At 36.6% G+C, this 17,098-nt stretch overlaps 1 protein-coding gene across 3 annotated transcripts in view; it reads left to right on the top strand.

The window, feature by feature from the left end:
• The window catches only part of dpp6b (dipeptidyl-peptidase 6b), a 195,958-nt gene that overhangs the window by 172,803 nt on the left and 6,057 nt on the right, over window positions 1-17,098 (top strand). For all 3 annotated transcript variants that reach the window (XM_052133474.1, XM_052133473.1, XM_052133475.1), the window contains 12 exons: window positions 6,212-6,366; window positions 8,175-8,272; window positions 9,709-9,835; window positions 10,418-10,456; window positions 10,579-10,686; window positions 10,786-10,877; window positions 12,015-12,062; window positions 12,150-12,262; window positions 15,027-15,080; window positions 15,749-15,847; window positions 15,940-16,009; window positions 16,269-16,463. In XM_052133474.1, coding sequence (XP_051989434.1) covers window positions 6,212-6,366; window positions 8,175-8,272; window positions 9,709-9,835; window positions 10,418-10,456; window positions 10,579-10,686; window positions 10,786-10,877; window positions 12,015-12,062; window positions 12,150-12,262; window positions 15,027-15,080; window positions 15,749-15,847; window positions 15,940-16,009; window positions 16,269-16,463 — 1,198 coding nt within the window. The remainder of the gene's footprint in view (window positions 1-6,211; window positions 6,367-8,174; window positions 8,273-9,708; window positions 9,836-10,417; window positions 10,457-10,578; window positions 10,687-10,785; window positions 10,878-12,014; window positions 12,063-12,149; window positions 12,263-15,026; window positions 15,081-15,748; window positions 15,848-15,939; window positions 16,010-16,268; window positions 16,464-17,098) is intronic.

Here is a 17,098-nt window from a genome sequence, read left to right as displayed (position 1 = left end):
TTATTACATATAATTTTTTTATAAAAAAGTGCATAGCTGAAATATTTCTCATTTTGACCATGTGAAAGTGAATAGGATGTCAAGATTATCCTGTCTTTGTCTCAGTTCTGAACATCCTGAGCATGATCTAGCTAGGGCTGTCGATTTAACATGTTAATTTTGTGCGATTAATTATATAAAATATAATGTATTAAAAATACATTTAATACAATTAATACAATTAATCATGCCCCCTGACCCGTGCATAAATTCCATATTTAAAGTGTGTATTTTCCTACCATCAGAGCAATTCAAGTTTGAAGTAAATGTAACTTTGTGTTTTGAAGAGCCATGTCAGCAGGGGGTGGTTAGTATGCCTTATCAAACCTCACAAGCAGTACAGCCATAAAATGAGAGCCAGTCACACTTGACAGCTTGATGAAGCACAACAGAATGTAGGGATCTCAAGAAGCAATTTGTAAAGTTTTAACTACTTTTAACTTGACAGAGCTTCCTAAAATGCAGCATTTGTGATGCTGAAAACCAGTGAAATTTCTCCAAAAGCTTCTGTCTAAGTCATATTTACATATACTGACAAATAAACATAGTTCAGTCATGGCAACTCTGGGAAAGATTTAGCATGTGAATGTGGGTATGACATATTGATAGGATTTTGGTCTTGCTGGACTAGATCTGCTACGCTGCTACTGCTGCTGCTGCAGAGCAAGTACGTAGACTTGCTACTGCTAGAAAATACACATGCATACTGAGTTAAGCATGTAGACATGCTGCTGCACAATTCGAAAAATGCATCGAGCATGTATTACATGCTACTGCACAAATAGACATGCAAAAAATGCATTTACTGTGACACAAACACAACCCCCATCCACGCAGATCTATCGCCAAGACTTATGTACTGCTGCTGCTCTGAAGAGCACCGAGTGTATGTTAGCTAGGTGTGCCTTGGCCACAGGCCAAATGGTGTAATGCTAAAAACTACATTTCTATGTGTGCCTCAGCCTGCAAAGCCGAATAGCTTAAACAGCTAGTGACCAAACCATAGTATGTACCTGAGCCAGGAAAGCTTAGAGATTATTTTAAGTAGTGACATAGACGAGCTATGTGTAGATTTATTTAATCTAATGACCTATGATTGCGATGTGCGCCAGACAGATTTGGCTAAGGCTTATCTTGTTAAAGACATGCTTCTATGTGTCATGGCCAAAAGCAGACCTTACTGTGCAAGATATTAGAAGAAAAGCCCCAGTATCCACAGCAAATAGCATTTTCAGAGAAAAACCTCTCACAGCGTGCTGCAGAGAAACCATCTTATCTTCAAATCTGAGGCAAACAACTTATTGACTTCTTGAATGTTAGACTTGCCTCAATCCATGTGGTGGAGGACGAATCACAGTTGCACATCTGATCACGTGGCTTGTTGAGCACATTGCCGTGGAGATGTAGCGCGTGTGGAGGCAAACGCTATTCTCTGTGGCATCCATAAACAACTCACCACACGCCCCACAGAGAGCGAGAACCACACATTATAGTGACCACGAGGAGGTTACCCAATGTGACTCTACTCTCCCTAGCAACCGGGCCAATTTGGTTGCTTAGGAGATCTGGCTTGAGTCACTCAGCACACCCTGGATTCAAACTCGCAACTCAGGGGTGATAGTCAACGTCAGTACTCGCTGAGTTACCCAGGCCCCATAACATATTGACTACTAAAGCCACTTGTTGTATTGTCTAATCAATGCTTTACTCATCTGCCACAATAATGCAATATATTTCAATCTGAATTATTATATATTTTATAACAGATGTAAAATTATTTTAATTATGCATTATTTATAGTATATAGAATTTGACTAATACATCATCATGTCATATAATTTATTCAATTAAAATGTTAATCTATTGACAGCTGTAGTTCTAGCACAAAACGTAATTGCAACAAAGAATATTTCAAGGTGAAGTGTGTTATTTCTGCGCCACTAGCATCATCAAACGGAACTGCAAAAATAATTTATATTTTCAAACAGGCTTCCCAAAAAATCCCCCTGCCATTGGATGAACAAATAGTTGGTGGCATTGGTTGACTTAGTGTTGCTGTGTCAAACTGATCAGGATGCTCAAACAAAAATCAATGTTTACATTTTTAATGAGAATCAACCTACAAATCGCTTACTTATAGTTGTCTTTGCATATTTATCTGGGATATGACAAAAGTATTTCAACATCAATAAAGGACCTTTAAATATGACATAAGCCATCACTTTTATCTCCATTCATAAACTCATCATTTGATCAAAAAATGAAGAGAAATAGTTTTATGAATAAGATCGAAGCATTAAAGCGAGTGTCGGTCTGAAAACATTTAAGGACTTACTGAATGTTAGTCAAGAATTAAAAAGCAGCCAAATATGTAACATTCTTCAATCTTTAATTAAAGCCCTTCTGTTAATCTTTTAATTAGATCATAATCATATATAATCAAAGATAAGATCAACTGTTAGACAAACACCACATTGAGATGAACATTTTGCAATGCTTGTTAATAAAATGTAGATAATTATTAGAATTGTTTGTGTATGAACAGCAGTGGGATGTGAACTCCAGGTTCAATCTTTATATAATGCATTGTGCAACACTGGGATTTGAGCTAGTGTACAAATATAATCTCCCACAATATCCTGGGATTTTATTATTCATAATAATTGTGTTCATTAGGAATATGATTATTATGGCATTTTGTTTTTGCTTTCACCATTGTATCAAGTGTTTCATTATTTGTGTGCAACATGTCATATGTTCAGTTTGTTGTTAAAGGAGTCTTGATGTCTTGGATAGTATGAAAGCAGTGTACCAAAAATCTAAAATTGGTGTCTAATCTAAAATGTGTGTGTGTGTGTGTGTGTGTGTGTGAGCGTGTATTTATCACTTTGTGGGGACCAAATGTCCCCATAAGGATAGTAAAACCCGAAATTGTTGACCTTGTGGGGACATTTTGTCGGTCCCCATGAGGAAAACAGCTTATAAATCATACTAAATTATGTTTTTTGAAAATGTAAAAGTGCAGAATGTTTTCTGTGAGGGTTAGGTTTAGGGGTAGGGTTAGGTTTAGGGGATAGAATATAAAGTTTGTACAGTATAAAAACCATTATGTCTATGGAAAGTCCCCATAAAACATGGAAACACTACACGTGTGTGTGTGTGTGTGTGTGTGTGTGTGTGTGTGTGTGTGTGTGTGTGTGTGTGTGTGTGTGTGTGTGTGTGTGTGTGTGTGTGTGTGTGTGCGCGCTAATGGGTTCAGGTAAATCATGCCAGCAGTTAGTGTGGGGATTGTGCTGTTGTTAAAAGCAGATCAGTGTCACAATAAAGCAGCAGTGCAGGTTTGAATCTCATACACCCGAGTGCTCATTTATCAAATATGACATTTTCATCAGGACATGTGGAGTGGAAGTGTGCTGCTGCCACTGAGTGATATTAAATAATCTTGGCTAGTTTATAAGCAGACTATAAATTAGATTGATGCCATAAATTGATTGACTATTTGAATTAAGCTCCTTTATACCTTTTTCACCTTTAAACCAAATCAAATCTTGCAAATCAAACCAGTGTATCGTTGTTACACTATTACACTCTCATGCTGCCATTTATGTGTTATTTTCGTCATGATACCTCTTAGATGTTTACCTCAGAGCTCTGGAAGATATTATTTGTTTTGCTGACCACATCTACTTTTGAGGGATGTCATACATGCTGTTAAATGGTGTAAAATCATTTCTTTTTCCACACCGCTTCCCCCAGAGTCCCTGCAGACATTCACAGATGTGTACTGTCACTCTCACACTCCTACAGGTGCAAGTGATTTCCTTGGCATATCCTCCTCTGAGAAAACTGAGAAAACTGTTTATTAGTTGGTAGTTTTTGTCCTTATGATTCTCAGCTCTATAGTATTATCATTTCCTGCTTCACGAGAGCACTACGGCTGTATATTTGTTTGTGGCGCATGGTTAGCAGTTTCATGCTCAGTAAATGTTTTTCCCTGAATTAACATCTCTGTCTGAGGCTATACTTAATCACATGCTCCTACTATTGCTGTTATTCTGCACTCTGTAAAGGATCTCTACTGCCATCCTGTGGTTTCACATTTTTAAGACACAAAACATTTTTATTGTATTTTTTCAAAACAGACAGAACAAGAGGTAGAATTGCCTCAGAAACTTAAAGGAAAAGTTTTACCGGTACTCACCACTAAGTTGTTTCAAATTTCAATTTTCTTTTTTCTGTGAAACACAAAAGGAGATTTTATGAAAAAAAGCTGTTCTTTTCCATACAATGAAAGGACCAAAAACCACTGCAGAGGTACAACAAATGTAGTTCATATGACTTTTGTACTATATTCCAAATCTCGTGAAGTCATCAAATAGCTTTGTGTGAGGAACAAAACGAAATTGTAGTAATTATTTACTGATAATCTTCACATTTGGACACTTTTTGCAATGACAATTAAAAAATGACACCTTTGGATTCATCATGTCAGGTTTGATGTCATTGACACCAAACGGCATTGTTTTTTGCATATCACATTACCGATTGCGACATGATATGTTTAAAAGTTAAAATGGGATTTGAGAGTTACATTAGAGTCGAAGATTATCATTCTGCACACATTGTATGTACCTTTTTATGATAATTGTAAGGTGTTTTTATCCACTTGTGTTTAATGGAAAACAGAAGCTCTGACATTCTGCATGAGATCTCCTTTTGTGTTTAAAGGTGCTGTAAGTGATTTTAGCTGTTCTGGAATTTCCACAAGCTGAGCCGTTGGATTAGCCATGCCCCCTGTTTAAAAAACCCAGCACTCAAAATATACCAAATGAGCTTTATTGAGATGGCGGTTGTCAAAAACAACAGCAGCAAAATAGCGCCCTCAACTGACAACTGTTATGAACAACATGGCATAAAAATGGCATTAAGCCTCAATAAATAATTCTATGAGAATGACTGACAGGCAGAAAGTGTCAGAGACCGCAGCTAATAGACAAATATTAGTTTTATGCTTTTTACAGAATCTAGAGCTCTCACAGGGACCAATGAGATTTCTCATGACACTTCTATGTTGGGCACTTATTGACTGTTTTTCTTTACTATTTGGTCCAAGTCATCAATTTAAAAACATTGTATTTTAATGAATATTATAATGAAATAAATTAATATGGTGGCACAAAAGATTTTAAGATCATGAGAAACATTTTAATGAAGTGTTTTAAAACTTTTATTTACATATACATATATAAATATACAACAGTTAGTTCCGGTCCTCAAATCTGATTGGACGAGAGATGTTCAATGAGCACTGATGGTCTCACACCATCAGCACTCGGACGCTTCACTGTGTGTATCACTTCGCTTGTGTTTGTGCAGTTCTAAACTAAAGTGTAAGAGCAGTGCAGATGTGTTAAGAGCTGTCTCTTTACATTTAATATTGTGACATTACATATTTTAACCAGCAGATGGAGGCAAAACACAACTTTTGTGTATAATAAGTGACAGTTGGTGACGTGAAGTGAGTAAGTCACTTGGTGTTTATATTCAACAGCACATCGTGATCGCTCGTATTACTACTACACTACTAAAGCTAGGAAATAGCTTTAAACAGCTTTAAACGAACAACTTCAGCATTAAGGCTCATCACAGCTGAGAGACACAACAGACTGATTACACAAATTCAAGGCAATTAACTCTCACCGGACTTTCCACATTGGAGAGGACAAAATGGAGGAGGACATTGCGCTTTCTATAGTTGCGCACCGGCTACCGCGAAATAGGGAGTAATACCCCCGCAAGGATGACTATTTTTCCACTGAGAAAATAGGATGCAGTTGACCAAAATGACATTATCTTGAGAAAGCTAACTAACACACTACATCATCATCAACAGGTGATCTCACAGGCTCCATCTCTCTCTCTCTCTCTCTCTCTCTCTCACACACACACACACACACACACATGTTGGTGCAGCTATCATTATGAGGATTTCCATAGATAGATCTGTCATAAGTATGGTCACTAAGAAGCAATGCTCCAAACTTGCAGGACATGCATCACTTGTTTGCATCCAATGTTGAAGTCTTTCATAGAATATGCATCTAATGCAGCATATTTGCAGCAGATTACATTTGGTGTTTATACATTTATTGTTGTTTCTTTATTGTTGTAGAGGAGATCTTCCAGAGTCATATCGCTCACTGGTGGTCACCGGATGGTCTCAGACTGGCATATGCCACCATCAACGATACTCTGGTGCCCAGGATGGAGATACCCATGTTCACAGGCACACCGTATCCCACCGGACAGGAGTACCGCTATCCTAAAGTAAATCTCTGCTGGTTCTTTCAAAGATCAAACCAAGACTTTGATGTGATGTCAAAGCGAATTCCAAATTCTATTTTTGTGCCTTTGAAGGTCACTGCAGGAAAGAAATGCTAGACCCTTAGGAAAATCGAGAGTTCATGGGAAATTTGCCACAAACTCGCTAACTGGTAATCACGGTCATTTTTTACCAGAAGGGTCAGATGTGTAGCTTTTTTTTCTTTCTTCCCTGAAGTAAGAACAATAAAAGTATGCATTTCTTTTTGGATTTAATGCTATTTTGATCTTATTTACATGTAAATTTCTAAAGGTTTCCATTAATGTGCATATACAAATAAACACATTTTTTAATATATACAGTATTTGGATACATATTTAGATATTATCAAACTATAATTTGTCAAAGTTTAGCATTTTAAAATTGATTTGAGGTTTTTGTAGTTCATGTCATTATGCTTGCAATCAAACCTGACCATGATGTTACAAAGAGAAGACACAGCAAAAGCATTTTTCTACCAATAATTTATTTCAAATATAAACATTTTATAACTGAAAGTAAATGCAAAATAATGTCAAGAAACAGAAATGAACTGCACAATTCTGAAAATTAAATTAGATTATAACAAATCAGAGGAACATTTTTTCATTTGAAACTTTCTATAGTAAATCATTTTGTGCTGAGGATGTTTTAGAGTCTCACCCTGTAATTTCTGTCTGTTTTTCTGCATTGTGGCTGATTTATTGATTAGATTTGTTTTTTGTCTATCCCATTTATTTTCAATGCTCAGCCAATTTTGACCATGAATACCAAAGGTGTTTTTTTTTCTTTTTGCAACCACTTACTAATCGAATCAAGCCATTTTATGAAATAAAGAAAATGAATTTCATTAAAAAATGACAGAATACCATAGGAGGGTTAACCCTTTAATCAGATCTTTAGTGACCCCGGACCTTATTCAACCCTCATTACCTCATACATTTTTTTTTGTGAAAGCCCCACCTCTTTAGTATTCCTAAAACTTTCTCTTAAGAATAGTGTAACAATTTACAAAATGCCAAAATTAAAAAAAAGAATAAGAATACATTTTAAATACACATTTACCAAACGTGCATAGGGTCGGTCATAAGTGACCCGAGATATGTAATAGTGTCATAATTTATATTTGCACTTCTATAAATCAGGTTTTTATGATTATTTCATATCTATATACATTTACTATCACGGGATTTCTATCTATTTCTATTTGAAGACAAATGATTGCTATATAGCTGTACAAGTGACTATATCATGTCGATTTTATGCACAACATTGGTGAAGTACCAGTATCCCATATGCATGTACACGTGCTATTTGTTACTCAAGGTGGTGCAGTTGTTTCAGTGATTGACTTGATTTATATTTGACATTGCTATTTGATGAAGATGCAACGTGGAAGTAAACTATAGCAAGTGTAGCACATGAACATTATTATATGACTATTGCCATTTGTAATTCTGTAAGTTGTACATCTATTTAGACTAAATAAGAAAATACATATGTGTAGTTTATGTGTTGTGTGTAGCTCAATATGTGTTTGACACCCATTTGCATTAAAGACCAGAGGTATGTAATAATGTTTGGCAAAGCACCCTTGCATTTAAGGGTAATCCCTCAGTTGCTCTGTGACTATTTACAGAAAGTATTCCTTACAAAGTCATGGAAATAAATTGGTCAAACATTGTGGTAACTGGACACACATATGGTATATATTACACCACTCGGTGACTTTAAAGAAGAGCTGTTGTAATGTGTTCACTATTTCTCTCTGTAGGCTGGAGAGGAGAACCCTGATATCTACCTGTCAGTGGTGAGTCTGAATGGCCCTTTACACACCGTGAGGATGAAGAAACCAGAGGATCCCAGAATCAGGTTAGAATCTGCCAACAATCACAGAACAAACCTTAATCTGTAACCTTGTCTTTTGCTTAGGCCAGGGGTATTCAAGCTGGTGTCCGGACACTCCCAGGGGGCCATAAGGGAGTGTTAGTGGTTCTGCTGAGAATTTCAGAAATAATGTATCGAATTTGACATTATTAGTATTTCATTTTGCTTTCAAAAGTCTGGCAATTATTAAATGAATTGAGTTAGTTACTCCACATCACTGTCGCCTGACTTTTGCTAGCTTGATTTGAAAGGTAATATTTAATGTAAAGCTGTGTTTTTTTTTTTTTTTAATTGCTGTGTAAATCCATTTAAATTGAGTTTAAAAATGTTTTTGTTTTTTTGTATTGAGAACATTTCTATAATAATAGTGTGTAGAAAAAAGATACACAGTCAACTTACAATACAAAGTAAATAGTCATATTGGTTTGGAATGACATGAGGGTGAGTAAATAATGACAGAATTGTGTGGTGCAAAGTAAAGTGAACTTTTTCAAGAATATTTTAATTATTTATTTTGGTTTGTACAATGACAATATAAATGTATATTATTAAATATAACATAATATAATATCACACTGGTTGTTTTTCTTGCACAGTAAAAATGGGTCTTTATACAAGAGAATAATGACTTCCTTTCTATTTTAGGAAGGGGGTCCCTGGCAAGGTGATCATCATATTTAGGGGTCCTTGGCATAAAAACGTTTGAAAACCCCTGCCATAGGCAATTTTGCAGTGGCCCCAATAAATCTTTGTACACTAAAGCCACACTTACCAACAAAAGTGGCATCTGTAAACAAATGACTCAAAACTATTCTCAGAACCAAATTCACTTTCTGTATGATTTTTTAAATTACTTTTAAACAACCGGTCCAATACAAGTGAAGCTCAATCAACAGCATCTTTGGCATAATTTTAATTACCACAAAAAATTAGTTTTGACTTTTCATCATAAAGCAGTGAGGCACTTACAATGGAAGTGAATGGGGGCCAATCCGGAAACGTCAAAATACTCACTGTTTCAAAAGTATATCAACAAGACATAAACAATATGCATGTTAACATGATTTTAGTGTGAAAAAATCATTACTAACCTTTACCTTGCAAAGTTATACCCAATTTTACAACTTTGTTGCCATGACGATGTAACGTCATAAACTAAAACAGAACTAATGTAAGTGCTTTTATAAAATTATAAGCTTCACATTTCTGCCTTTAAACCCTCCAAAAAATTGACCCCATTCACTTCCATTGTAAGTTTTTTTTTTGTTTGTTTGGTAATCAACAAATGTTGTCGTTTGAGCTTAACTTGAATTGAACCCGGAAAATCCCTTTAAGCCAGTTGGTATCAACTTTGACCAATGCCCAATTTGACAGGTATGCTATGGTCAGTGGTGATTATATTAGCTTACATCTCTTTGCAGGAAGGAGTACTATATTACTATGGTGAAATGGGCAACCAGCACCAAGCTTGCAGTAAACTGGCTGAACCGAGCGCAGAACAACTCCATCCTCACCTTGTGTGAAGCCACAACAGGCATCTGCACTAAGGTATTCAGAGTACCTGAAATACACCAGCAGTTAAAAGACACCTTCTCATTCTTTATTATTACTTTTTACCCCATTTTAGTAAAATGGTGAAGTCATTAAAACTATGAAATTGAAATATGTGAATTATGTATCTCATACTGTTTTTAACTTCTTGAAAGTAACCACCCGTTGCCTAGGTCACAGCTCTTCACTAACTGTCCACCTCATCCATTGATATGCCTTATGTAGGCACAATTTATAGTTGTCTTCCAAATTAATTTCAAGCACTTAAGTATAAGCCTTTTGATAAAGGGGCTTTTAAAGTGATAGTGCAACCAAAAGTGAACATTCTGTCATCATTTACTCATCCCCATGTTGTTCCAAACCCAAATGACTTGAGATAAAGTAAAAGTGAATAGTACTGTAGTTGTCATTTTGTCTGGAAAGAAGGGCATGTGGGTTTGAGACAACATGAGGGTGAGTAAATGATGACAGAATAGTCAGCTATCCCTTTAAAAAAGAGAAAAGATTACTCCGTACTCACACACAATGTGAGACATCAAAAGTGCAGCGTGTGTGATTTATTTTGTGGTGTGTTTTCAGAAACATGAGGATGAGAGTGAAAGCTGGCTGCACAGACAGGTGAGTCATGCGTCTGATTTGCACTGAATCTCATTACACAGACACGTACAGCATGTGGGATGTGTGTGTATTAGTGTGTTGTTCAAGTCCGTGCTGACGTCCAGAAGGGATTCTGTCTGCAGAACGAGCCCCCGCTGTTCTCCAAAGATGGTCTGAGGTTCTTATTCACGAGAGCCATTCCACAAGGAGGCAGAGGGAAGTTCTTCCACATATCCATGTCCACTTCTCAGGTGAGCCATTTTTTTACTGCCATGAAAAACTACCAGAGTGCTTGTGAAGATTTAACAAGGCGTTAAAGGTAAGAAGCGGCTTTCTGTTGTATGTTTCAGCCCAACAGCAGTACAGACACACTACAGTCCCTGACGTCGGGAGACTGGGATGTGACACAGATCTTGGCTTACAATGAAGACACCAAACTTGTGTAAGCATCAGTACACAATAAAATAGGGGAACGGTTCATCATAAAATCATGTCGTTCCAAATCTTTATGGTGGTTTTTTTGTGGAACACAAAAGGAGAGTTTTTGAAAAATGTCCAAGTAGCTCTTTTCCAAATGTGACAGTAAAGACCATAAAGACCATGTCTGTTAACCCTTTAAAAAAGGAACAAAAGAACTATAAAAGTAGTCCATCCGCCTTTGAGGGATGAAACATGAATCCAATATAAATCATATATTTATATGATTACAACATTATATGGTTTGGGTATTATTTACAAGAATAAAGGATGTCTGCATGAGAAATGCTAACCATTGTAGCTGAAAGATCTCTGCTCGTTAGGACAGAAGCGGGAGCTGGGTGCACATACATATGTACGAGATTTTTGTTTTTCATCTCACTGTCTACGCATTCGCTCTGCTTTTCAGCAGCATCTCTCAACCACACACACACACACACACACACACAGAGCTTCATTTAGTCTCTCTGTGTCTCTGGCAACTGCAGCTCTGGTAGCGGCTTTATCCCTCGCCCGCCAACACCGCTAATACCAACAGCTGGGTGAGATAATTCGCCCCAAGTGTCCATCCCGGCCTGCTCAGCACCGTCATCACTTGGCCTTGCCACACACCCCCATTGCCCGATTCAGGCCGGGGAGTCCCACGCAAGATTTATTCTAATAGCCTCCAAGCTGAGCCAAAGCTGCCATAATTGTTTTGACAGCTTTGCTGGAGGAAAAATGAATAATTACAGTGAATAATGTCTTGCATTTCTGGAAAAGAGCTCCATGAAAAACAAAACAACCTAGCAATTTAAAAGGCCCAAATGAGCGGTCTGCACCCACATAGATTTTATTTGTATATATAAAAAGGAGTAAAACGAACGTGTGTATATATATATATATATAAAAGCTTAAAAATCAAGCTTATCTGACCAGCATCTAATAATATATTGTAATATAAACTAGTAATATATTACATTATGTTATGCTCCATTGAAGAAAGTCATACCGGTTTGGAACGGCATGACGGTGAGTAAAGGATGACATCATTTACATTACTTTTCTGTAAATATTCAGAATGGTTTTCTGTGAAATTTCATGAAATCATAATAATTTGCAGCTACTTTCTGAGTACAGAAGACAATGCAACACGCCGTCATCTCTACGGGTATGATCGATTCCAGTTCATCCATGTGTTTAAACTATGCTATATGGTAAAGAACACTTTACACTGATGATGTGTCCTGTGTTTTAGAGCTGAAACCACAGGCTCCTTCAACCGACGCTGTCTTTCCTGTGAATTCAATTGTGGTTACATCAGTGGATCGTTCAGTCCAGATGCTAACTACTTCCTCCTTAACTGCAAAGGTTGGTGGTCTGTGCACTAAACTGTAGAATTCTGTATAATTCCCAGGCAACAAATGTCCTTCATAGCTGTACTTGTTGTTGTTAATTGTGGTGATTTTTCTCTTTTGTTTAATTGTGAAGGTTTTTCTCATTTACATTTGTCATATTTAATCTGAGTCTCTCTCACTGATCTAAATACCCTGCTGTGTTTTTATCACATGTGTTTGTATTATTAATTAGACAAATAGAACCTTATGGTCCATGTTGTCTCGCCCAGACCTCAGGAGGTGTATGTCCAACCGAATAACTGTTTTTCTGGAAGTCAGTTCAACCTGTTGTGTGGATTAAATCAAGTGGTATTATGTAGGCCAGTTTTAGGCTCAGTAGGATTGTTCAATGTTCAGATATCTAGAAATTTGTTCTCAAATTCAAATAATGCAATATGCCACGAGAGGTCATGTGCTACAGTGATTTTACCACGGATAAGGGTGTTTTTAAGTTAAACATACCCAAAGTCTCAACATAAACCTAAATCTTAACCGGTAAATCACTGTAATGCAAAACCTTAGGTGGCTTTTTAATTTCATAAAACAACAGCAATGTAAAAAAAAGCCTTGTGGGGGATTGACCATTAAAGCAATATCACACGAGCAAGTTACTTTATGTCTGAAATGTATCAAGTACATTTTTCATCCAAAGTGTAACTGAATGTCATACCACACTAGTGCAGCTGACTGCTTCAGCATTTGCTGGTCTTCTGCTGAAATCGGGGGGTAGTGTGTAGATTTATCCATACCAGCCTGTCGGATCTGTTTAACAACACCTGTTAAATCATTGTTGGCGGACGATTTGCCCGTGCGTTAATGCGGCCCTGCTACTGTAGTCTGATTCCGACCAAATTATTCTTATGAGCTAGTTCTTTTAAATCTACAGTTGAGCCAGTGTAGCGCAATTGCTGAGCAAACAACATGAGTAGTCAGATTCCTGAATGAATGACTCTTATAAGTCAGTTGTTTTAAGTCTACAGTGTGAAACGTACAGCGCGACTAGTGTAGTCCGATTCCCAAAAAGAAAGAATAATTTGTGCTGGTTCTTTTAAATCTACAGTGCAAAACATACAGCGCGACCAAATTACTCTTGTGATCAACTTTTTAATTTTACAGCACAACCAGTGCAGCCCAATCGCAGAACAAATGACTCTAATTGTTTCTTTTGAATTACAGTGCCAAACATACACTGTGACTAGTGTAGTCTGATTCCCAAACAAATGACTCGTAAGAGTCGGATCTTTTGAATCTACAGTGCAAAGCATACTACTCAAACAGTGTAGTCTGATTCCCAAACAAATGACTCACAAGAGTCAGATCTTTTGAATCTACAGTGTAAAGCATACTGCTCAAACAGTGTAGTCTTATTCCCAAACAAATGACTCGCAAGAGCCAGATCTTTTGAATCTACAGTGTAAAGCATACTGCTCAAACAGTGTAGTCTTATTCCCAAACAAATGACTCGCAAGAGTCAGATCTTTTGAATCTACAGTGTAAAGCATACTGCTCAAACAGTGTAGTCTTATTCCCAAACAAATGACTATTATGAGCCAGTTCTTTTTTAATCTACATTGCAAAACATACAGCACTACCTCCCAAACTAGTTACTATGAGCCGGTTCTATTTAGTGAATCAAAAACATACTGAACTGCACATTATTCATTTCGTCATGTTCGACTTGAAATAAACAAAAAATGTTAACTGTTTTATGTGGCTTGTGAGACTGAAATCAGAGTAAGTACTGGATGGTTGTTTATATGACAATATAGAGTTAAAGATACACATTATGAGTTTTGTTGAAATTAGTTATAAAAATTACATATACAATATACAAAATATTTTAAAGGAAATGTTCACCCAGAAATTATAATTCTCTCATCATTTACTAAATTTTATGCTGTCTCAAACTCTTATTACTTATTACAATAAGTTATTTTGATGGAAATATTAGGTCAATATATCCATACAACCCAAGTCAATGGGGACAAACATTTTCAAGCTCTAAAGTGAAACAAAAGTTTAATTTTTGTCTGTTTCTCACCCAAAACCGATTGTATTTCTTCAGAAGACTTTGATTAAACCACTGGAGTCGCATGGTTTACTTTTATGCTGCCTTTTTGGATCTTGGAGGTTTTGGTCCCCATTTACTTTCATTGTGTGGATATATTCACATCATATCTCCATCAGAATACCTTTTGTGATCCACAGATAAAAGAAAGTCAAATGAGTTTGAGACAACATAATGGTGAGTAAAATGGCATTTCTTTTTTTTGGTGAACTATTCCTTTAAAAAGTCTGTGGATAAGAATTACATATCCTATTTTCAAATATTTCTTCCTTAAAAGTACCAAAAGAATTGTTAATGAAACTTTAAAGGACATGCATTACCACCATCTAAACATTGATTTTATTCAATTTATAGAAAATGCATCACAAACCTTTGAATACATTTAGAAATATTAATTATTGATTTGCTGTTTAAGTATTACGTGTTTTTAGATATGACAATAATTTCATGGCCATACAAATGTTAACATATATTCACACCTCACATACATCCTGTCTGTGCACTAGTTCAAGAACCTATGCTCTAGTGTAATATGTGCTCTAACACATTCAACACTTCTGAAATTGGATGACCCATACATCTGGCACCATCTATAGGGTTTCACTATTATTGTGACATGAATATGTCAGAACCGAATCCTCACCTCTGTTTCTTACGTTTGTCGCTGCAGGCCCTGGTGTACCGTATTCAGCAGTGTATAGCACCACAGACGGACAGTATTACAGTGAGTACTCTGTTTAAGCATTTATAACACTATCAGCAAGTGGAGACCCTCGATAACATTCACCTTATCAGCTCTGAACGGCAAATGCTTCACTGTGAGAATCAAGAGCTTGTTTAACTGGAAAGGTATTTTTCACCCAAAGGACATGATAGAATACTCAAGATACGTGTTTATCAAGAGTGTTGAAAGGCACAAGAGTGCCTGTAGATAACCATTAAACTAAATAAGACCTCAAGATGGGAGATAAACATTTAGATGAATGGCTTTAACACAATGTCCTCAGATTCTGTACAACTTTATGTGGAAGTCTTATAGAATAATTAGAGGTGATTATTATTGTCCCTTCGGGGAAAGACTAAGAAGGACACAATAGGCTGATTGCACGTTCTCCCTGTATCTCGGTGTAGTTTATTGGGATTGGAAAGTAACTTTTGTTACTTTGGAAGATGATGAACAGAGGAGATGTGCACAGTAAGACCGAGGATTGTGTATTAAGAGTGTCAATTTTGTTGCATGTTGACTTTCACAAGTATACCAAATTTGTAAATCAAATATTAAAGACTTTTATTTATTTCTTGGATAAGCTTGACTGATAATCAAGTGTAACCATACACGTATGTGTATTATGAGAGAATGGAAAAGTATATAACAGTATCTCTCTGGATCAGAGCTGCTGGATGTGGAGACCAATGAAGAGTTGAACACCACAGTGAACATCACACAGATGCCCAAAGTAGAGTACAAGAAGATCAGCATAGATGATTACAGTAAGTGTATATACAAGAATCAATCCCTTCACATCAATCCTACAGTAAGTGATAACTGTCAAAGCATAGTAACTTTTGCATTATTCACACAGGTCTGAACATCCAGATTCTGAGGCCAGCAGGTTTTGTAGACACAGCACATTACCCCTTACTGCTGCTCGTGTAAGTGATTCATACATACTCAATATGAGTCCCATATATTGATGTTAGAAACAGTGCATGCAGTCAACGACTAAAAGACTGAAGTGCAAGAATAGCATGACAACATATGTACTGACAATTACTGCAATTAACTTCTTTATCATTGCCACTTTGTTAATTTGATTGCATGAGTTACTGTATGAAATAATGAGAATGAGTGAATGACAAAATTTTCATTTTTGGGTGAACGATCCCTTCAATTCACATCTCATTACTGTAGGGATGGCACCCCTGGTGTACAGGTGGTGACCGAGCAGTTTCAGGTGGACTGGACCACAGTGATGGTCAGCTCCTTCAACACTATCGTCATGCGTCTGGATGGTCGTGGCAGTGGCTTTCAGGGCACAAACCTCCTTCAACGAGTGAAGAAGAAATTGGGAGAGTTTGAGGAGAGAGACCAGCTGGAAGCGCTTAGGTCAGATTATCAACATGAACAACGGGCTAGTTAGTATTTTTCAAGGATGTAATTCAAGGAAATAATGAAGGCCAAAAAAAGAGCTAAAAATGCTGAGAAAACATATTTCATCATGGCTTTCATTAGAGGTAACTGGTTTTACTCTAGGACCCACATTTTACATTTGAAATCAAAAAAGTCACACAGACTTTTATATATTTTTATATTTTCATGCTCTCTGACATACATAAGTCATGCTGCATGAAACATGTAGGACATGCTGCTACTGCACAATCAGACATACATACAGTCCCTGTGAAGCAAATCTAGACAGGTGATGCTGGAGTGGAGGAGGTTTTCAAAGTGATAACTCTTGTGACAACTGAAGCAATATAAATGTTAAACAAAGAGAGTATGCAAGTTGATTGAATAACAGATTACATGTTCAAAGGACCTATTGGCTTGTGCCATGTAGAATATCATGACTGAACATAGGGTACTTCTGTGTTGAATATTTTTTTAACCTTGCGTAGCTTCTACCAAGTGACTAAAACATTTGCATCATAATACACAAGTTTGACTGGACGCATGGTCATTGATGCTAACAACAAAAGAAAAAAGTTAATGAGTCTATTTATTTTGCTATTCTGTGCAGT

Source organism: Xyrauchen texanus, chromosome 9 (assembly GCF_025860055.1).
Source record: "Xyrauchen texanus isolate HMW12.3.18 chromosome 9, RBS_HiC_50CHRs, whole genome shotgun sequence".
Lineage (NCBI taxonomy): Eukaryota > Metazoa > Chordata > Actinopteri > Cypriniformes > Catostomidae > Xyrauchen > Xyrauchen texanus.
This window is presented reverse-complemented; position numbering and strand designations above follow the sequence as displayed.